Source organism: Echinops telfairi, unplaced genomic scaffold (genome assembly GCF_000313985.2).
Source record: "Echinops telfairi isolate 266 unplaced genomic scaffold, ASM31398v2 ScPeMD7_18;HRSCAF=68, whole genome shotgun sequence".
NCBI classification, from domain to species: domain Eukaryota; kingdom Metazoa; phylum Chordata; class Mammalia; order Afrosoricida; family Tenrecidae; genus Echinops; species Echinops telfairi.
Window position 1 is genome coordinate 31,199,569 of NW_022103915.1, and position 22,546 is coordinate 31,222,114.

Below are 22,546 nucleotides of genomic sequence, written 5' to 3' on the forward strand. Positions count from 1 at the left end.
TCGGTGTTGGCAAAGAACACCGAGCAGACCATGGACGGCCAGAAGAACGAACAAATGTGTCTTGAGAGAGGCCCCTTGGAGGTCTGAGTCCTGAAGCCACCAAGGAGATGATCAGGGCGTACGGTGGGTTTGGGGAGATTGGATGGAGCTTCCCATGGGATCCAAAGTCCAACGAAAGATGATGTTGTTTTCATCGCCAGTAAAGGAGAAGAACCTGCGAAGAACGTTCTGGAGAAAGAGTTTCACACCGTCAGTGGAAGCAAGTGCGACATCAAGGTGGCCCAACCCAACAGCGGCAGTATGGGTCTGGGGGCCGCTGAAAGGAAAAGAGGCAGAAGCGAGGCAGTGGCGCTGCTGGTGGAAGTGGAGGTCTGGGTAGCACAACTTAAGGGAAGAGCCAGCGACCCGGGGCCCCCAGAATAACGACAAGCCATGCTGACCTTGCTGCTCTCTTTGGATGTCAGGGAACACAAATATGCCCCAAATCTAACTTGGCAAACTCTTGGGGGCCTGTCCCATGTGCACCGTACTTAAAAACTCGCCCCTGGATATCACACTCCTGTGTCTTATTTCCAGAGCTAGTTGTATTAGCAACATGTGGTGTCTCAGGGGCCCAGTACCTGGTTCTGCAGAACCCTGGGTGGCTGTGCACTCAGCCCCGCTCCGTAGCCCAGGCCGCAGGCCCTAGTGGTAAAGGGTGAACTTGTAGGAAACCAGGGTCACCAATTTTGCATTATTTGTGTTATACTTTGCCTGTAGTGAATGTGATCATTGTACTGTACTTTAGTGGGTACCTTTTGGGAATCTAATGTATTGTAAGGGGTCCTGATTTTGTTACAACTGGATATTGAAGCTATCCGAGCTTCTGAAATCAAAAGTTTAAAAACCCAAATAAATAAGTAAAAACATTTGAGGAAAACAAAAGTGCAATGCAAAAGGCAATGATGGGACAAACGGACCAAACTCTAGATCAGGGGATGCGAGGACATCTCCGAGCAGACAGCATTTGAGCTCATGAGGAGAACGAGCCAGGCAAAGTTGTAGACAAGAGGAGTAGGTGAAACAGGCAAAACCAGATGTAAAGACCCTCAGGCAGAAACAAAATATAACCTTACGTAAAGAGAAAGAAGGCGAGCGTAACTGTAGCAACGTGGACGACGGGGTGGGATGGCGGGGGACCGGCTGATCCACGCATGCCATTGAAAAGTGTGGAGCTCACCACCCTCAGATGTTTTAAGTAGAAGAGTGGTTTATTCTGATTTATGTTTTTCAAAGATCCTTCTAGAAACCTTTGAGAAAGCGTACTCGCTCCAAAGTCTAAAATACTAGTTAGAAAAAGCCCAGCTTGAAATTCCCGGCTACCTCGCCTCCAATGAGAACCCCCGTAGCGCCATCGGCAGGCACTCTAGCCGGCTGGCTGACTCGTCGACGGTCAGCACTCGTTGGTTCTCTTAAAGAAGCCAGCGCTTCCGGAAGCGGCCTTCCTCTCTATCCGCCGGCATCTCTGTGGTCCCGGGGCCCCGCCCCTCGCGCCCCGCGCGCTCCCGGCACTCCGCCGGCCCGGGGCTGCCCTGTCAGTCGGGTCGTGGGTCATGGCTGTCCGGGCGGCGGCGGCGGCGCCCGGGGCGGGAGCGAGGTGAGCGGGTCGGCGCGGGAACGGAGGGGAGGGCCGGGCCGCGGACAGCCTCCTCGGGACTCTGCGGAGAGGGCGCTCCAGCCCCACTCCGCGTTCCTGGCGCCAGCACCGGGCTTCAGTGGCCGCCGAGCGCGGAGCCCCCGAGGGGCGCCCGCCGCCCAGCGAGGCCGCTGGCACCGGCACTGACCCTCGACCCCGCCGTCCCCGGCATCCCGGCTGCGGGCCGTGTGGGGTCCGCTCTCGGACTGCTGTTTTGTTTGTTCCTCTCCGTTCTTTGGACATTACGGGAGTCAGCGCAAGGTCTCCGGTTTATCTTCCCACCTTCCTTCTTCTCAATCCCATTTCTCTCTTCTTGTCAGACACCCACCGAGGTGCCTTTAAATGACTGTCTTTACAGTCCACTTTGCTGGACTGTAAAAGTTCGGAGGAACCTTGGTGGTGGCGTCGTGGTTTCGCATTGGGCCACCAACTGCAAGGTCAGCAGTTTGAAACCACTAGCCGCTCCGCGGGAGAAACGGGGCTTTCTTCTCTGGAAAAGAGGTACTTTCTCGGACATTCGGAGGAGCCGTTCCACCCTGACCTCTTAGGGTGGGTTTGGGTTTGCAACAACAAGATGGCAGTGCGTTTTTTGGTTTAAAGTCTGTGTACGCAGTACCTTGAAAAAATACATTTTGTGGTTAAATGCCTTCAAGCCGATACTAACACCTGGGAAAAGAAAGTGTAGGAGTGCCCACAGGGTTACCGAGGCTGTAATCTTTCTGAGGAGGTCACAGGTGGAGACCTAGAGAGAATTGCTTTAAATTGGAACGAAGTGAGCTTGGTTTGATTATCAGCTTCCTGGGTGCAATTGCCAGATTGTTTTCCCGTGGAACGTCTGGGAGGGTTAGAATGCCAGCCTAGGGGCCACCACCCTAGCCAATGTGGGTTTGAATTCTTATAAATGACAATATACTGTGAATATTTGAAAATCTCTTCTATTCCTCCTTTGTTAGGGATAACCCTTTTCCGGTTAAGTCTGTTCTACTCATGATGACCCCAGGTGTTCCCGAGTAGAATTGCTCAGTGGGGTTTTCTCACGGCTGTAATCTCCAGGGGCAGGTTGCCAGGCCTTTCTCCCGTGGTTCCACGGGGTGAGATCAAACCACCAAGTTTAGATAATAGTGAGCACACACCATTATTGTCTTGAAACTTGTACCGTAAATATGCTGCTGTAGGTAAATCTCATTTTAAACTTCTGACCTGCTGCCACATTCATGACCTGACCCCCTGCGATCAATCAATAAAATCCTCACTCGGTCCCCTGGTGGTGGATGCCTAGATGGCTTCCATTTCCTCACCACCACCACCACCACCTCCATCTGGCACTTTTCTCTCCGTGGGAAGAGGTGAGTTTTTCTGGGTGATGCATCCTCTGGTGGAGCCCCAGTGTGCAGTGGGTCAGTGGTTCAAACCCACAGCCGCTCACTCCCTGGGAGAAAGTTGAAGCAGCCTGCTTCCAGAAGGATTTGCAGCCGCGGAAACCTGGGTTGCAGTTCCACTCCTAGGGTCACTGTGAGGTGGCATTGACTTGACAGCAGTAGTTTTTTCGTTGTTGTTGTTTTTAATTTTTGGGGGGGGGGTCATACCTAATTCTGGTAGATGGTACTCTGGAATAGCCAGACCGGTTTAACACGTCCCACCAGTGGTGTAGAAAGGCTATTTCCTCATACCACCCCAAAACTTGTTGCCATTTGTTTTTAAATTTAAAAAAACACCAATCTGATGGGTATAATTAGGTGGTGCCCTGGTGTGAGTTGGAATCGACTCTGTGGCAGTGGGTTGATTTTTCTTTTTTCTTACTTCTTTGGGTTTTCCTGTTTGAGTTGCCTGCTTATATATCATTTTTTCCTTTTCTGTGGACTTCCTGTCATGTGATTTAACTGGGCTTCCTTTTATGGTCCATATGTTAACCTCTTGTTGCTTTTGCATTCTGTAAGTACTTTTTCCAAGTTTTAACTTAATCCATGGCAGTGGGGTAAACAAAAATATTTACTTCTTATTTAGCCAATTTCATGCACCCCCCAGCCCCTTATAATGTGTAAGTCTCGGCTCCTATGTGAGACATCCCTCACCATTTCAACACCATTCGAAAAGGAAACGAGAGAGAAAACCCAAGCTTGTTGCCCTAGAGCTGAGTCCAACTCCTGGCAACCCCAGAGGGTCCCTCTGCTGCAGCGCAGTCGCTCCAAACCACTCACACTTCCCAAAGCCCTTCACGCCAAAGTGTTGAATCCATGTGGTGTTTTAAAAGTTTATTTGTATAGTGGACTGCAAAGTGATACAACCACCACGGAGACCACGTTAGAGAACTTCCTGAAAAGATTAGAACGAGAGTTACCCTAATGATCCAGCCGTCCCACTACCCGGATTGTCCGAGGGGGCTAAGGCCATAGGAAATGGAATTAGAAGACCCCGAGTAGTAGGAAATAAGAGCTGTGACATGAATAGCTATATACATACCTATGTTCATTCCTCTAGGAGCCTGGGTTCATAAGGGGCTACCCATTGGGCCGCTAACCGCAAGGTCAGCACTTTAAAACCACCAGCTGCTCTGAGGGAGAGAAATCAGATTTTCGAGTCCCGTGAAAATGTACAGTCTCCGAAACCCACCAAGGCAGTTCTAGCCCTTCCTGTAGGGTCGCTGTGAGTCAGAATCAGCTTGATGGCAGTGAGTTTGGTGGAGTTGGTTAACATCCCTCCTCACTTTATCCATTCTAGCCAAACTATGGAAACAACCTAACGTGCCCAACCGCGTACAGCATGGTGCTTATACACACTAGAATACTAGACTGCATGAGAGAATCATGATGAGGCATTTGAGAGAACGGATGAACCTGGCGGGTGTTACGCTGAGAGAGATCATCTAATCACCAAAGGACAGCTATAGATGAGTCCAGGACGATAAGAAGGTCAGGAAAAAGTTCCCTCACAGAAGGAGACACTCTCTGATGGGTATAATCATTCACAGATGACTAGACAAACAAAATGCGGTTTCTAGAAGGGGTTTGGGGAGTTTGGGGGCAAACTGAGTTTTAAAAGATCCGTGGAATTTGGGAGGGTCCCCCCTCAAACCCACAATGGAATTTTAATCTGCCACAAAGAGAAGTGAAGTCCTGGTACGTGTGATGATGTGTGGGAACCTTGAAAACAGTGTATGCTGAGTGACAGATGTCAGGCACAAAAAGACAAGTCCTGTATGACCCCACTTACATTAAGCAGCTACAGTAGACAGGTGCATAGAGACAAATGTTTATTCATGCTTATCAGGGACTGCAGGGAGGAGAGGGCAGAAGTCATCACTGACCACGTACCAAGTTTGTAGTCTGGTGAAGCTTGTGGAAATGAATCGTGGTGGTAGTACAACCTGGTGAATAATGTTGTGGAATTGTACGGTTAAAATGGCAAACTCTATATCTACATTTGATCCCAGTAAAATTAGAATAAGAGATCAGTTCTGTTGGTAACTAGAGAAGCTGTACAATGTAGCTGTAAAGAACGCAGACTGCATTATGTACAAGCCCTAACTCGATGGGTGGTCGGGTAAGTTTGCATATGTCCTCATCTGTAAGTAAATATCTGGTCTACGTCGCTGAGGATCGTGAGGATTAAATGAGTTAATACATGTAAAGCACCTAGAACAGGTCTGGGTACATGAGTTGTTAGGTGGCGTTGTGCACAACCGAATGAAGCACTGCCCGGGCCTGCACCACCCTCACCATTGTGTTGAGTCGCTGGTTGGAGCCACTGTGTCAATTGATCCCTTTGAGGGCCTCCCTCTTTTTCGCTGACCATCTACTTTACCAAGCATGATGTCCTTCTCCCAGGACTGGTCTCTTCTGATAACGTGTCCCAGGCACGTGAAATGCAGTCTTATCATCCTCACTTGTAAGGAGCCTTCCGGTTGTATCTCTCCCAAGACACATCTGTTCTGGTCGTCCATGGAACTTCCAACATTCTTCAACAAGACCATCATTCAGATGCACCGGCTCACGGAAGCCTTCCTTACATAGTGTGTGTTTAATACGTGCTGGCAAGTAGTAGTAGTAAGGTGCCCTTTCTTGGTCATGTGCCTGTATAAGCATAGACCTATGTTCCTGTCTCTCAGTTCCATGGGTCTTTTTGTTCCTGCGTTACTACCACCCTTCGTCATTACTCTGTCCCTATCTGATGACTTGTACTCTCCCTTCCCTATTCCAGAAAACTACCCTAAACTCTTCAGGCATCTTTGAGAAGTCCTGCTAGGTTTTTGATTGGCATTTGATTGTGTGTCTTGACAACGACTGTTAAACTAGGAGTCCAGGTGGCATACTGCCTATGTGTTGGCTTCCTACAGGGAGCCCTGGCGGTGCCGTGGCCACACTTAGGGATACTAACTGCAAGGTCAGCAGTTCGAAACCACCAGCCATTCCTCTGGAGAAAGATGGGACTGCACTCCCATAAAGAGTTAGCGTCTGGGAAACTCACAGGGGTAGTTCTGCCCTGTCTTAGAGGGTCGCTAGGAATCGGCATCCCCTCCATAGCAATGAGTTTGGCAATGTTTGGTTAGTTAGCGTGGAATTGTTTGTAATAGTGAGTCGGGCCATTTCTGCCCATTTCAGTCTTCTTTCCTAAAAATGAATTCTTGGGTGTGTCGGAGCTTTCCTATACTTTTCCGACTTTGGTTAGTACCATTTCATTGTCCCTATTTCCAGTTGGTAATGGCTGGCAGGTTGTTGTTAGTTGCAGGTTGTTGACCCTGTCTGTTAATCTGTCTCTAGAAACATTGTCTAACACGGCTGTCCTTTCCAACAGTTTCCTTGGTTTGCTTGCATGTCCTGTGTCATGCAAGATCAAATCATCCGCAAGTCATGATTTCATCTCCTCCCTTTTAATGCTTGTGATGGTTAGGGTTATTGTGCCAGCCTGGTTTTCAGGGGTCCTCAAACTTTTTAAATAGGGGGCCAGTTCACTGTCCCTCAGACCCGTTGCAGGGCCAGACTATAGTTAAAAAAAAACTAAAACTATGAACTAATTCCTATGCACACTGCACATATCTTATTTTGAAGTAAAAAAACAAATGGGTCAAAAAACACCCGGTGGACAGGATAAATGTCCTCAGCGGCCGCATTTTGAGGACCCCTGCTCTAAAGAACCCCAACTAACACACTGCTCTTGCCACATTGCTTTCTTTTGCTCTAGCCCAGTGGTTCTCAACCTTCATAATGCCACAACCCTTTAATACAGTGCTTCATGTTGTGATCCCCCAACTATAAAATTATTATTTTTTAATCATTTTTTTGGGGGCTCATACAACTCTTATCACAATCCATACATCCATCCATTGTGTCAAGCACATTTGTACATTTATTGCCATCATCATTCTCAAAACATTTGCTTTCTACTTGAGCCCTTGGTATCAGCTCCTCATATTTTACCTCCTCCTTCCCTGCTCCCCTCTCCCCCATGAACCCTTGATAAATTATAAATTATTATTATTTTGTCATATCTTACACCGTCCAACATCTCCCTTCACCCACTTCTCCACTGTCCGTCCCCCAGGAAGAAGGTTATATGTAGATCATAATTATTATTTTTTAATCATTTTATTGTGGGCTCATACAACTCATCACAATCTATATATACATCAATTGTGTCAAGCACATTTGTACATTCGTTGCCTTCATCATTCTCAAAATATTTGCTCTCCACTTACGCCCTTGATATGAGCTCCTTATTTTTCCTCCTCCCTCCCCGCTCCCCCATCCTTCATGAACCCTTGATAATTTATAAATTATTATTATTTTGTCATGTCTTACACTGTCCGACATCTCCCTTCACCCACCTTTCTGTTGTTGGTCCCCCAGGGAGGAGGTTATATGTAGATCCTTATAATTGGTTCTCCCTTTCTACCCCACCTTCCATCCACCCTCCGGTATTGCCACTCTCACCACTGGTCCTGAAAGGATCATCTGCCCTGGATTCTGTGTGTTTCCAGTTCCTATATGTACCAGTCAGTGTACATCCTCTGGTCTAGCCGGATTTGTAAGGTAGAATTGGGATCACGGAGGAGGAAGCATTTAAGCATTAGAGGAAAGTGGTATGTTTCATTGTTGCTACACTGCATGCTGACTTGTCTCCTCCCCGAGTCCCTTTTGTTGCTACTTCATAACTAATTTTGCTACTGTTATGAATCGGGCAACCCCTGTGACAGGGTCATTTGACCCCCAAAGGGGTCACCACCCACATGTTGAGAACCGCTGCTCTAGCCTGGCAGGATCTTAAAACCTTTGCTCGAGGGGGCCTCTTTCCCCTGGTTGTGCACCATAGAAAGCATGCAGCCAAAGTCTTATTGACCTGTTTGAGCTGTCAGTCAGTAACCTCTTCCAGCCTTTATCAACTTAAAGAACCTTCTAGGCTCCCCAACAGAGCAACGTGAACAAACCTGCCCAGTGCTCTCTCCGGCTCACCTGCCTCGGGGGCTTCCCTCTGCTTCTCTTTCTCCCTTCAGGCCCAGGTTAGGCCTGCACTTCCTCCAGCGGTTCCTGCAGATACAGAAGGTTTTGTTTCCCTCTTGGTCATCCCAGAATGCCTTGATGTTCCTGACCCTGCTCTGTGTGGCCCTGCTGGGTGAGTGAGTGATGCAGGGGAAGGGCAGCCCTGGTTTGGGAGTCCTTGCCCTTCTCTCGGAGGGGTGGGGGGGTAGGGAGGCAGGGACCCAGGACCTCCTATTCTCACTCCTCATCACTGCTTTCTGACTCCTCCACTGCTGCCACCGCCGCTGCCACCAGAACAACTGGTGATCTACCAGGTCGGCTTGGTCCCCAGCCAGTACTACCAGGTCCTCGGGACCAAAGATGCCGACGGGTTTCAGAGCCTGACATTCTTGGCAGTTGTGCTCATCGTCCTCAACTCCACGGTAAGGTCTCCCTGTCTCCCTGCATCTCTTCCTACAGGACTCCTGAGAGGAAGGCTGGTGGGACAGAGCCATAGGGCTCCTCCTGCCCTTGTAGTTGTCTGTCTCCTGGCCATGCCAAGAGCTTAGTTGTTGCCCTGATGCCTAGCATAGGTGCCCGGTGAGGGTGCATGAAGAGGCTCTTCCTCCCCACACTTTTGGCCAGACCGTAATAGGCCATTGGACAGGAAGCACCTGTATGTGAAGGCCCCGCTCCAGGCTTTGGGGGTGGGGGTGGGGGTGGGGCAGAGGCCGTGCCCAGCCTCGAGCAGCTCTCAGGGGAGACCGAGAAGGAATTCAGGAAGGGGCTGGAGGGCTGAACACAGGAGTGAATGAGGAAGGCAAAGCCCAGGAGCCGACACATCCAACAAACTAAGTACTGACTGGACAGAGAACTCCACTCTGGAGAAGGGGTGGGAGGGGAACTGGTGGCAGAGGCTGCCTCTGAGCCAAGGCGTGCAGGAAGCCATCTCCACCCCTACCCCTTACTGCGCAGCTCAAGAGCTTTGACCAGTTCATCTGTAACCTGCTCTACGTGAGCTGGAGGAAGGACCTTACCGAGTACCTGCATCGCCTCTACTTCCAGGGCCGCGTGTACTACACCCTCAACGTGCTGCGAGATGACATCGATAACCCGTAGGCACCAGCCCTCCCCACCCCAGTCCAGGGGCCCCCCACCTGGCTTCTCAAACACTGCCATCGAGTTTATGCCAACTCATAATGGCCCATAGGGCAGGGTAGAACTGCCCCTCCCCTGTGGGTTTCCGAGACTGATTCTTTTACAGGAGGAGAAAGCCTCCTCTTTCTCCCTCAGAGCAGCTGGTGGTTTGAACTGTTATCCTCAAGACTAGCAGCCCAATGCATAACCGCTTACCCTAGAGAACCTGGTGGTGGGCCCCATGGAGATTACTGAGAGCTGGAAAGCAGGGGCCAGGGCTTGGGGACAGCTCCCTGTTGTCCACTTTGTGTCCTGGACTTGCTTCGTCTGAAGGAAGCTTCCATGCCAGAAGTACCGGCACACCGCTGCTGGGATCCTCAGTCCTGTGTGGGATTCATTCTCAGGTTCCAGTCCCCATGCTGTCACCTCCCGGTTTATAGCACTCATGTTCACTAAGCCCCAGCTTCCCCGTCTGTACCATGGGCTGACAGCCCTTTCTCAGAGGAGGGAGTCAGGCTAAAATGGCACCATTCATGTTGGGTGCCCAGTGCCATGCCTGGCACATAGGAGGTGTTACAGCTGAGCAAACGGAGGCCCAGAGGCTACGCGTGACTTACCCAGCATCACATCTTGCATGAGGAATAGGAGTTCGTGTGGCTCAGGTGGTGACATGGAACATGTGAGGTCTACCCTTTACCCTCCCAGCGAGCACTGTTGTCCAGTGGGACCTTTCCCCTGGCCAGGCTGCTGCCTCGGCCCCATGACCCCACCTCTTAGTGCAGTGGTTCTCAACCTTCCTAATGTCGTGACCCTTTCATATAGTTCCTCATGTTGTGGTGACCCCCAACCATCAAATTATTTTTGTTGCTACTTCGTCACTGTAATTTTGTTACTGTTATGAATCGTAATATAAATATCTGATACGCAGGATGTATTAGGCGACCCCTGTGATAGGGTCGTTTGACCCCCAAAGGGGTGACAACCCACAGGTTGAGAACCGCTGTCCTAAAGCCTCTTGGGACTATCCTTTGTCTAGCACCATCTTCCCTAGGGCATGGCTGGATAAGAGGTCATGTGATGCAGTCTCCTTGTTCCCAGCCCCTTCACCCCGATTCCCCCATGTCCTTGTCTTCAGGGACCAGCGCATCAGCCAGGACGTGGAGCGGTTCTGCCGGCAGCTCAGCACCATGGCCGGGCAGCTGATCATCTCCCCCTTTACTCTCGGTTACTACACCTACCAGTGCTTCCAGAGGTAACTCCACCCCTTCCCCCACCAGCCTGGTCACGGCTCACAGGCCGGGCTGAGTCAGCTCTCAGGTCAGAGTCCGGGAGGTGCTCCCTGTCCCTCTTCCCCTCTCCACCTCAGGAAGTCTGCATGCCTTGCACACTCGGGCTCCTTCTCTGCCTTTGGCCCCATGGTGTTTATCACAAGAGCTTGGTGCCCTGATGGCTTAGAGCAGGTGCCAGATGTCCCCACTCGGGAGGCCTGTGGAGATGGGACAAGCTGCCTGGAGGACGCGGGGATGAGGTCTCTTTCTGGTTGGTAGCACCGGCTGGCTCGGGCCTGTGAGCATCTTCGGGTACTTCCTCTTGGGGACCACGGTGAACAGAACTCTGATGGGCCCCATTGTGGCGAAGCTGGTGCAGCAGGAGAAGCTGGAAGGGGATTTCAGGTGCGCCTCTTGCTCGAGCTTTTGTGCAGGCCTTTGACAAAGGGGGGACCTGGGTGGTGTCGTGGTTACTCACTGGGCTGCTAACTGCAAGGTCAGCAGTGTGAAAACACCAGCCGCTTCTCGGGAGAAAGACAGGGCTGTCTGCTCCTGTAAGGAGTCACAGTCTCAGAAACCCACAGGGCACTTCCGCCCTGTCCTACAGGGTCGCCGAGTCAGCATCAGCTGGTGGTGGTGAGTTTGGCCTTGGTTTGGCGGCAAAGGGAATGGGAGTGGAGAACAGCTGGCATCACCCTGTTGATCCTGGGTGAGGTCCTTGCCCTCTCTAAGTGTGGTGTCCTCATCTGGAAAACGGGGCTGTGCTGTGCCTACTGAGCCGATTGTGGTGGGGATCCGTGAGATGATACATGAGAAGCTTTGAGAACAGTGTCTGCTTGGCCTTTGTCATCATCCCTTAGCCACTTGGCATGCTTCCGCGCCAACCACCGTGTGTTGGATCAGTGTGGCCCTGGAAGGCCTAGGCCAGCCACTGCCCCTTGCTGCTTGTCCATGTCCAGGCCTGGCCCTGAGTGCACAAGGTGCTATGGGCTGTGGCACGCCCTCCTCGGGGAAAGGTGGGGTCAGGCCCTAGCTCTGGAGCTCCTGCCATGCGGCCCCCACCCCTATCCCCCATGGGACGATGACAGCTGCAGTTTTGAGGTGGCGCCTGGTCCCTCTCTGTGTTCCCCTGTCACCAGCATGCTTCCTTTGGTCTGTCCAGGTTCAAGCACATGCAGATCCGGGTGAACGCAGAGCCTGCCGCTTTCTACAGGTAGGTCAGCTGGCACCCACGGACAGGACGTCGGCCACTGCCCACCTACCACCACCACAGCCACCAGGCTTTGTCCCCGAGCTGAGGGCTGAGTGCTCTTACACTTTCGTGAGCCTCCCACTGTACCTCTCTGACCTTGTCTGCTTACCCTAGTCCAAAGGTTGATTCTAAAGCTGTTTCTGGGGGATGGTGGGCTGGGCTTATGTGCTGACCTCCTCAGACAGCTGGTGGTGTTCGTCCTAGTGGCTGACTGAGAGGGGCTCTAAACTTGTTGAAAGAATGATGTGAGCGGAAGCCCCATCAGCTTGCTGAGGCCTGGGCGGCACTCCCTCAGCCTGTCTGCTCAATGGTCTTCTGGCCTGCTCCCCTCACTCAGCTGCTGTCCAGTGGTGCTGGGAAATCCCTTCCCTTCCTTCGGGGCAGTGAGTCCCTGACAGTGGAGGCCTCTGGGATCAGCGTTCTAACTGATAACTTGGGCCCAAAGGTCTAAGCTATGAAGCCACTCCTTGGATCACATGTGTGTGGACCCAAGGGCCCTGGGACTTTTGTTGGCCTGTCAGTCTCTGCTGCAGTTTGCAGCTTCTACCACTTGGGGGCACCAAAACACCAGGATGGGCAGGGCTAGGCGTATGGCATCTGCAGTCTTGGCTCAGAAAGCCCGTGGGACCAGCAGATTCCTGCCCTGCGATCCTGACAGGTTTTCCTGCCGCCTGTGTGCCCTTGTCTGTAAAATCTGACAGCCTCCTAAGTGACGCTCTCTCCTGCCTCCGTTTTTTCTGGTGGAGAATTTCTGCCGCCCTTGAAGCCCCAGGCCGTTTTCCCCAGGGAGCTTTTTCAGGCTCCCTTGATGGGCAGACCTGTCTGGTGTAGCACGTCCCAGACTTCGGGGAGAATGCAATGCACCTGCCTGACCCTGTCAGAAGGATGTCTCAACCCCTCCCCCCCTCCTAGCTAACAAAACCCGGAGTCTCGAGAGTGCAAACAGATCCCCTGCCTGGCTGCTATCCAGAAAGGTGGAGATGGGAGTCCACCTAGTGCCTCCAAAGAAAGGCCTGATGATCTGCTTCCCCCAAATCAGCATTGAAAGCCCTGACTCACTAGGGGTCTCCATCAGGGGTGCTCAGTAAGCACAGAGCCTGGCACGAGGGGCCGCTCACTGCACACTCATTGAACCACGGCGGGCCCTTTGTGTGCCTGGCATTTCATATGCAGAACTCTAGCACTTAATCTGCCATCTTGCTGGGTATCCCTGGGTGGCACAGACAGTTCGGTGCTTGACTACTGGCCAAAGATGGGTGGTCCCAGCTACCCATAAGGTCACAGCTGTAAACGCTTCTGCCCATGTGGCATTACCATGAGTCCGAATCCACTCAATGGCAACTACTAACGGCCTACCATGTGGCTGTCACTAGCTCCAGTTTGCGGATGAGAAAACAGAGATGCCGAGGCTGAAGTAGCCTGTCCGTGCCCCACAGCTAGTGACTGGCCAGAGCCACGAGGTTAGCCCTGTCTGCTCGAGTGCCTGTTCTTTTGCACACAGGACGCTGAAACGCAGGCAGCAATGAATGGGTTCTAGGTCCTCAGCGGGGTGTGATACCTAAAGGAGGATGTGCTGAGGGGTCAGGGGTTCCCCTGGCCTGGCTAAGGCTCTGTCCGCCGCCTTTCTTGGCAGAGCAGGGCACGTGGAGCACATGAGGACGGACCGCAGGCTGCAGAGGCTCCTGCAGACTCAGAGGGAGCTGATGGCCAAGGAGCTCTGGCTGTACAGTAGGTGGATGGAGCCTGGGAGCCAGGAGATGGGTCCCCTTCCCACCTCTCATCTCCTACTTCCTCTCACTTGTGGGGTGTTTTCCCTCTGGAGGCACCAGGGGAGCCACTGCCTTTGCTGTGAGAATTCTCAGGAGAATGAGGATCCAGGGACAAGCTTGTACACACACCTACCTGCCTGCCCAGCTTCTTGCTCCCCACCCCAGGAGCTCTGTCCCCTGCAGAACCCCTGAGCAGCCCAGGTCTCTTGACTCAGTCTGTCTTCTACAGTTGGCATCAACACTTTTGACTATCTGGGCAGCATCCTGAGCTACGTTGTCATTGCAATCCCCATTTTCAGTGGGTTCTATGGAGACCTGAGCCCCACGGAGCTTAGTGCCCTGGTCAGCAAGGTGAGGCACCCTCCCGGTGGCCCCTCAGGCCTGCCCCTCCCCCCTGTGGCCCAGTGTCCAGCTCTGAGCCTGGTGATGACTGGTATCGTCTTGTCCAGAATGCCTTTGTGTGCATTTACCTCATCAGCTGCTTTAGCCGCCTCATCGACCTCTCCACCACGCTCTCGGATGTGGCTGGCTACACGCACAGGTGAGCCGGGGGAAGCCGGGGAATGATAGAAGGCACAGCATGCCATACCCTAGTGGTCATCAGACAGTACCCGGGGCCTGGTCTTCGCCTGCCACCCCTACCCCCCCACCCCAGGTCCTGGCTCAGGTGTTAATTCTGGCCCAGGATTGGGGAGCTGCAGGAGACCCTGCTGGACATGTCCCTGAAGTCGCAGGACTCTGAAGACCTGGATGAGAGCAAGTGGGACTCAGACAGGTGAGCACGGGGCTGCCAGGGAAGGGAGGCGGTAGTGGAGAGGGTCCATCTGCCATCACCTGGTGGCCCTAGAGCCCCTCCCTGCTGCCCCAGCCAGTGGAAGAACTCGGAGGATTGAAAGAAATCTCATCTCATGGGAACCCATTGTGAGAGCTGACAGTCCATGCTGCTGGCCCAGCATCCATTTGTGTTCTTGTGCGTCCTCCTCCAGCTGGCGGAAGCCTTCTGCTGGACGCAGATACCAAAACAGAAGTCTGGGGAGTGACCCTCTGTGCCTCTACTTTTCCTCCTCCTCCTCTTCCTCCTCTCCTTTTCCTCCTCCTCCTCCTCTTCCTCCTCTCCATTACCTCCTCCTCCTCCTCCCCTCCTGGCCCTCTGGGCAGGTTACTGAGCACCTGACTCAACTCGGGGTTTCCTCATCGGCCAGACACGAGTGTTTCTAGGAGGCTCTGGTGCTGTAGGGAATTAGCACCAGTCATGAGCAGGCTCTGCCCCACCCGCACCTCCATCCAGCAGTGAGCCCCCGAGGGGGAAGCCCCTGTCTTGGACATTCCCATGCTCCTGCTCTCCCTGACTCCGGCCCCTTCTCTGACCCCAGGGCCCCGGGGTGGCCAGCAGAGCCAGCAGACACAGCGTTTATCCTGGAGCGGGTCTCCATCTGTGTCCCCTCCTCTGACAAGCCCCTCATCAAGGACCTGGGCCTGAAGATCTCTGATGGCCAGAGCCTGCTCATCACAGGCAACACAGGCACTGGCAAGACGTCCTTGCTGCGCACGCTGGGCGGCCTCTGGGCAAGCACACAAGGTGGGAGCTGCCCCTGCCCCCGTGACTAGGGAGGGCTGGGCTGGGGTGCAACCCTGCCCTTTTTTGTGGGGGAGAGGGGATGAGGAGGTAGAGGGAAGAGGCAGGGCAGGGCCATTCTGGGTCAGCTCAGGGTGGACGGTTCTGTGGGCCCACAGGCTCCGTGCAGATGCTGGCAGACTTTGGGCCCCACGGGGTGCTGTTTCTGCCTCAGAAGCCCTTCTTCACCGACGGGACCCTTCGCGAGCAGGTCAGCCAGGTTTGGGGGTACCTCCCTTCCCCATCCTCTCATAGCAGGCCCTCTGGCTATGTGGTTGCTGGGTGGGCAAAGGGTGGGGTGAAAATGCCCCATGCCTGAGACCAACCTGTGTAAAGAACATTGCTTTCAGCCCCAGTAGACCTGAGCCACGCCTGGGGCTGCAGGCCAGATCCCATCTGTTCACTAAGCACTAGGCTTGAATCCCAGGGACCCTCCCCTCAGATTCTTCTGAAGGTCTTAGTTACCCTTAGTTATCCTGTCTCTGCCAGCCCCAGACTCTTCCATGGCCCTCTGGCCAGGTGTTTCCTGCTGCCTCCTGGCAGTTCCGGGGTGTTTCTAGAGGAAAGTGGGCTTAGGTGCTGACCTCCCTCGACGTTCCTCCTAGGCCAGCATGGATTTTCTTTTCTCAGGTGATTTATCCCCTGAAGGAGATCTACCCAGACTCAGGTGAGCTAGGGCCCCCTGGGTCATGCCTTCCCAGCTCAGTTGTTTCCACTCTGCCTGACCATGGCCCCATGTGTGTCTTTGGAAGGGACCCTGGTGGCATAGTGGTTACACACGGGGCTACTGACCACAAGGTCAGCAGTTTGAAACCACCAGCCCCTCCATGGGTGTAAGATGAGACTCTCTAATCCTGTAAAGAGTTACAGTCCCAGAAACTCACAAGGGCAGGTCGACCTTGTCCTTTAGGGTCGCTATGAGTCAGAATTTACCCGATGACGGTGAGTTTGGTGTGGTTTTCTGCCAGCTGCTGGCTTCCGGTTGGGTCCATCCATCCCCCAACTGTCCACTCTTGTGGGGCCTGTCCCTTTCCTTTGTCTCCTTGTGCTGCCCTTCCTTGAGCAAAACCACCCATTGGACATAGAAAGGTGATGCTTTCTCCCTGCCTCACCTGGCCTCCCCTTCTCGTGGCCCTGGTCAGCGCCATCATGGCCGTACGTGTGTGACTGGCTAGCTGGAAGGAGCTGGTTGCTGAAGAAGCTGCCTCTGCCTTGCAGGTTCTACTGATGATGAACGGATCCTGCGGTTCTTGGAGTTGGCAGGCCTGGTACGTGGAGGCAGAGACCCTCCAGAGCCCACTTGGTGTCCATGTTTCTTTCACTTCCCATTACAGGAGTGGGCACTAGGAGAGCCCTGCTCTGCCATCTGAGCCCAGGACTAGAAGTCTGAGCCTGGGCCAGGGGTGCAGGAGCTAAGTGGGAACTCCAGGGCCCAAGTGGTGGGGCTGTTGGCAGATACAGGTGGTGGGGGCACTAGAGAACCTGAAAACAACAGCAAAGCTGACCCCATCGGCCTGCATTTATTGTCACTTTGCTCTCGCATTCCTAAACAGCGCAAGTCATAGAATACTCCCTGCTGCTCACGGGCCAGACCTGCCTGTGACTGGTGGGACTAGGAGCCCAGAAGCAGGGCCCTTGTATGGACATTGTGCCTCTGGGTCTGTTACAGCCCAGCTTGGTGACCAGGACAGGGGGCCTGGACGAGCAGGTCGATTGGAACTGGTAAGGAGGTTGGGGTATGCATGAGGCAGACCTCTGACAAAGGCAGTGGGTCTTGGGGACCCACCTGACCACAGGGGTCGAGGTGATTCCTGACCCCAAAGGCCAGCAGTGTGGATGGTCCATTGAAGGAGTGCCGCATGCCATAGGTTCCCAAACTTACTTGCCTACTGCCTGCTTTTCAAGGAAAAGTCACTCAGCACCCCATTGGCAATGAGCACCGTTTGTGCTCTACCCCGTAATCCAGGGAAAAGCTTTTGCAGTTCCTTCCCCCCACCCCCCAATTATTCCAGTGCCCGCTAGTGGGTGGGGGCACCCACTCTGGTAAACACAGCTTCTGCCCTCAGGAGCAGGGCGCTGGCCTTCCCTGTGGGCAGTGGGCCGAGGGTGACAGCGGAATGACAGTCCGTCTGCAGACAAGCTCTCGGCCAGACTCCATCTAGACAGGCCCAAGCGTAGGCCGGTCTCAAATGCTCATGGCCCTTCTCAGACCGTCACCTGTCCCTTCAGAGCCTCAGCCCAGCAGGGCAGGGCTTCCAGCGTCCCTTTCACCCACTCTCTCAGGTATGACGTTCTGTCTCCAGGAGAGATGCAGAGACTCTCCTTCGCCCGGCTCTTCTACCTGCAGCCCAGGTTCGCAGGTGAGGCCTGTGCTGCAGGTGCAGTGTACTCTCACTGACACAGCAGCGTGAGTTCGAGCACATGTCAAGCTTTGAAGTAAGGTGTATGGGGTGGAGGGTACACCTGGTTGTGACTCCCTGTGTTAGTCTGGGTACATTAGAGAAACAAATCCACAGAAACTCATATGGGTAAGAGAGTGTTTTATATAAAGGGTAAGTGCAGATCAAGAAAACATCCCAACCCAGTGCTGCCCAAGCCCACAAATCCAACATTAGCCCATATGCCCAACACCAATCCACAAAGTCCTCCACCATCTCACAAAACACACGCAATGATGCCGACTGCAGGAGGAAAGCCCGAATTGGTGAGCGTGTAAGCATCACAGCATTGGCAGGGGTCTCCACGTGGCTGCTCCAGCACCCAGGGCTGCATCAGGGTAGGTCCATGTGGCTTCTCCTCAGGGATGTCTCGTAGGAAGTGAGCCTTGCCAGATGAAGCAGGGAACTGGCTAAGGCAGCTGCACCCTCGTCCGACCATCAGAAAGCAAGAGACCCGAGAACTAGAAAGACGAGGCTCACCGAGCCACTTATCTCTGCCCTTCAATGAACCCCACATGTGTTTATCAGCCAGGTTGGCACAACAAACCTTAACTATCTCACTCCCTATCTCTCTGCACCCTACCTGGGAGACCCTCAGCCCTTCCCTGCCTGGTACCAAATAAAGGCTAACTCCCTCACTATGGGCAGTGGCGCTGGGTGCCTCCAGACATGCCAATAGGTTCTACTGTGTGTAATGTCCCCACCATCGCAGCAGCTGGGGACAGGCAGTCAGCCCAAAGGGCCGTGGTTTTATACCCGGCAGACTCTGCCCCAAGGTGGAGAGGTACCAGGCAGAGGGTGGCCAGGACAGACCTTTCCAGCATCCTTGGGGAAGCTGACTTGGTGGGTGGAGTGGTCTCAAGGAGTGGCCAGTGCCTCTCTGGCAGCGGAGAGGCTCGTGGAGGTGCCCAGCCCAAGCGCCTACATGTCTGGAGGAAAAGTCAAGGACCTTGAGTTCTTCTGGGTCTGCCCTCAGTGCTTGACGAAGCCACCAGCGCCCTGACGGAGGAGGTGGAGAGTGAGCTGTACCGCACGTGCCAGCAGCTGGGGATGACATGCATCAGCGTGGGCCATCGGCACAGCCTGGAGAAGGTACCCTGCCTGCGAGGAGGCCTCTTAATGGGAGGAGGGTGACCGAGAGGACGGCATGAGGGCAGCCTGGCGTCTGAGTGCTGGTGTCTCTGGCAGTTTCATTCCTGGGTTCTGAAACTCCATGGAGAAGGCAGGTGGGAGCTGACCAGAATCAAAGGAGAATGAAGTCCAGAAGGAAGTGGCCGCTGACACGGAGCCACGCTCAGGAGGCCAGCAGTCCCCGGGAAAGAGCAGGACTGCCTGGGGAAGGAGCCTGCACAGGCTCCCTCTCAGGCTCTGTCGGGGTGCAGGCCGCAGTGGGCTCCTCCGGGTATGGGCTCCTTAGAGCCTCCGGCTTCCCCGGGGCTCCTCCAGCTGCCTCAGCAAGCCCCACTGGGGACCCCAAGTGCCAATTACTTACAACTTACCTCAGATGGTGTTTTCTAAAGAGAAACTGCCATGCATGGGATCTACAGTGATGAAGAATCAGAGTGGAAACACTTGTAGTCAAGAGATCGTGGAATCTTTGGCTCTTAAATCAGTTAAATTTGTAACCAGATTTTTTTTAGTTTTAATTAACTAACCATTTAAATTTTTAATTTTTTTCAAAAGTTAAAATGAAAAAAAATATTTTTGGTTACAGTTTTTCCTTTCTATCCTCTATGATAGAATCTTTAGTTTTTTAATCGCACCTCCAGACTTGCATTTAAGAGCTTGGAGGGAAGGGAGCAGCACTCACCACTCTTCTGGAACCTCTACTCATAGTCCACTTCTCTCTGCATCTCCCATCTCCCCTTGGCCAGCTGAGTGCCTGAGCCACTAGTGCCTCTGAGATCCCTTCTGTTTTTCTTTCCTTAACTCCAAGTGAAAATCAGCACCTTCTCCCTTAGCCAGCTAAAATAGAATTGGAATTTTAAAAAATATGTCCACATTAGGCAATAAATTAGACAGACAAAACCCAGGAAGCTCAAAAGCATGGAGAGTTACTGGGCTCTAGAACAGTGCCCCCCGAAGTCCCACTGTCTGCATACCACCTTCCTGACACATCAGGTGTGCATGCTGCTTATAAGGCTAACTGCCGCACATTTTCTTTAAAGCAACTCACTTCAAATTTTTTAGAGTATTTTTCAAATGAGTTCTACCCTTGGCATACACAGGAAATACCCATAAAACTACACAGACATGTTATCCCTGTGGCCCTCCCTCGTCACTCTGAAAAGTGGGGGCATTGGGGCAGCACCAGATCCATCGGTCATCATCTCCTCAAGTTTCTGCTCACCAGATCCACCCCCACATCGTAAAAGCGCCTCACACCCACCATGCCCCAAAGGGAACTGATCTTTCCCCAAAGCCTTTTCTAGTGCCCCCTCTCCGCACAGCTGCCGGAGCCAGAAGTTGAGGGTTATCCTTAATGTACCCACCCCACCTGCTCCCCCACACCATCACCAAGTTCTGTCCATGTTACCCCATTAGCCCTCACTTCCATCTCCTGGAGTCCTACCTGGAAGAAACTCATGGAGACGGAAGGGGAGAGAGAGCCGGTGGCAGCTGTACTTGGAGAATGTTAGTAACTGGCAGCATAGCTGCACTGTGGACTCGTGCAGCCGCTGAGGGCAGGCCCATCAGACACCGGCTGAACATATGCGGTCTCAGGCTCTATTCCGGAGTCGGGGCCTTACCATGGAGAACAAGATGGAGCCAGTTCCTCCCTCGGGGAGCTTCCAGTCTAGGTGGACCTGAAGACCGTAAAAGCAACATTGTAGAGTGTTCGTGATCTCACCTCAAGGAGAAAGGGTGTCTACGATTGTACATATGCTGTAATGCTGTGGGAGGTCTTGAACCACTGCTGGACTTCAGTGATCCAGCATGTCCTAGAGGAGGACGGTGAGGCAGTGAGAAAGAAGGCGGCTCTGCACACAGTGGGCCGGCACGTGGCTGCAGCAATGGGCTCAAACACGGACTATGGCGAGGACACGCAGGACCAGGCATTGTTTCCTTCCGCTGTACATAAGGTCACTGACTAGATGGCTCCTAACAACGGCAGCATTCACCCAAACAAGTCCAAAGCCACGAGAGACTCTTGAGAAACTGCCAAAGGATTCTTGGGGTCATGGAGGATTCAAGTGCATGCTTCAAGGCAAGACTTGGTGAAACCCTGCTGTTCCCCTCCAGTTGTACCTCTCCTTCCCCTCATCCCCTTCCCATAGCTCCCCTTCAGCCTCTACGCTTGGATGCTCCTCCCCGAACCCCCTTCCCTGAATCCATTTGTCTCCTTCAATGGACAAAAGCCATTCAAGATAAAAAGCTGTAGCCCAAAGAGCAAGTATCATCTGCCTCATCCCCACCCCTTTACTCCTCAGCATACCCTGGACGATACTCAAGTCTGTGCGTTGGAAAAGACGGGGGAATCATCCCTCACAAATGATAGCCAAACCAGCTGGGGTGGTTAGGAACAGGGTGACAGTCTTCTCTATAGTCCAACCCCAAGGCCACTTTTCCCACCCTATCCCTAATTCTATGGATCACACCAGCCTAGGGTAGGGTCTCTCCAGCACCTTGGGCAAACCACAGGCCGCAGGTGCAAGCCAATAACCTTTATTCTTGATTCTGGGTAGCGGGTTACCTCACCGCTCACACACAGGCTCTCTGGAAAGTATACAGTATAAGCACACATGCTTCATCCTGAGCTTTGGTCTCAATACCATTGGGATGTCAAGGAAATCTTGAAGCAGGTTACACCTTGGGGGTCAGAGTCTTGGGCTGGTGGAGATCGCTTGGAGCAGTGGTTCTCAACCTTTCTAATGCCTGTGTGGAACCTTGACCACTGTCCTCGCCGCAGCGTCCCCGCATGTGAAGACTGGCGGGCAGATGTGTGGGCGCCGTCTGAGGACCTAGGAGCATGCTCAAAGGTAAACACCTCAGCCCAAGAGCCGGGCAGGTCAAGTTGCCTTATACGTTCTCAATTTCCTTTATCCTTGAGATATTTGCAATATGAGTTTTTTACTTGTGTGATTAACGTGAATTCTGTCTCTGTTCTAGGGCTGCTTTGCCCTGCACCTTCATTCAGTGCCTTGCCCCACTGCCTGACACATGTCGTTAGCCGCCAACCACCGGTGCAACATAGAACGACTCCCCAGGGTTTTCAAGCAGGCCACCAAGCCCCATCTTCTGGCCTATCTCTGGTTGGGTTCACCTGCCAGGCTTCCAGAGAGTGGTTGAGGAATTAGTTTTTGTTGAAACCAGGCACTGCAAGAACATACCGAAAGTCAAAACCCAAATGCACTACCATTGAACTGGTTCTGACTCCTTGCAACCACATAAGACAGAGGAGAGCTATTCCCTGGGCTTCCTAGGTTGTACACCTCTATGGGAGCAGAAATTCTCATCTCAGCCTAGCGCACAGCCCACAGAGCAGATGCACGATGGGTTTATAAGTAAGCAATAGGTGGACCAGAGGCAGGACGCCGACTCCTTTGTCCATTCAGCAGTGTTGGGTGTCAGGTCCTTGGACGGTTCTGGAGTTGAGAAGATACACTTCCCCCTCTGAGCAATCAGACTGCGGGCTGGGTGGGTGGGGTGGTGATGGGATGGAAGCTGGTTGCCATCAAGTCGATTCCCACCCCTGTCGCAGCAGAACTGCACTCCACAGGATTTGCAGTGGCTGACGTTCTTCCAGTAGATTGCCCGGCCTTTCTTTCATGGCACATCTGGGCAGACTCACACCTCCACCTTCTCAATCAGCAAGTGTGTTCACCACTCAGACCACCCTCGGACTCCATAGGGGGTAAGGTGTACTTGTCAACAAAATGCCACAGATCTGGAAACTGCCATATGGGGGCATGTTCCAAAACTATGGTAATTGGAAGGCC

General features: G+C 53.1%; 1 protein-coding gene across 1 annotated transcript; it reads left to right on the forward strand.

The window, feature by feature from the left end:
- Nucleotides 1-1,581: 1,581 nt before the first annotated feature.
- Nucleotides 1,582-21,699, forward strand: ABCD4 (ATP binding cassette subfamily D member 4). The gene is made up of 19 exons (XM_004699030.2): nucleotides 1,582-1,636; nucleotides 8,163-8,281; nucleotides 8,443-8,570; nucleotides 9,103-9,242; nucleotides 10,400-10,516; nucleotides 10,812-10,937; nucleotides 11,695-11,745; nucleotides 13,418-13,512; nucleotides 13,783-13,904; nucleotides 14,003-14,094; nucleotides 14,239-14,328; nucleotides 14,927-15,132; nucleotides 15,288-15,379; nucleotides 15,799-15,835; nucleotides 16,387-16,436; nucleotides 16,838-16,890; nucleotides 17,452-17,528; nucleotides 18,583-18,698; nucleotides 18,795-21,699. Exons 1-19 carry the CDS (start codon nucleotides 1,593-1,595, stop codon nucleotides 18,861-18,863), a joined length of 1,824 nt encoding a protein of 607 aa, XP_004699087.1. The 5' UTR covers nucleotides 1,582-1,592; the 3' UTR covers nucleotides 18,864-21,699.
- Nucleotides 21,700-22,546: the final 847 nt, after the last annotated feature.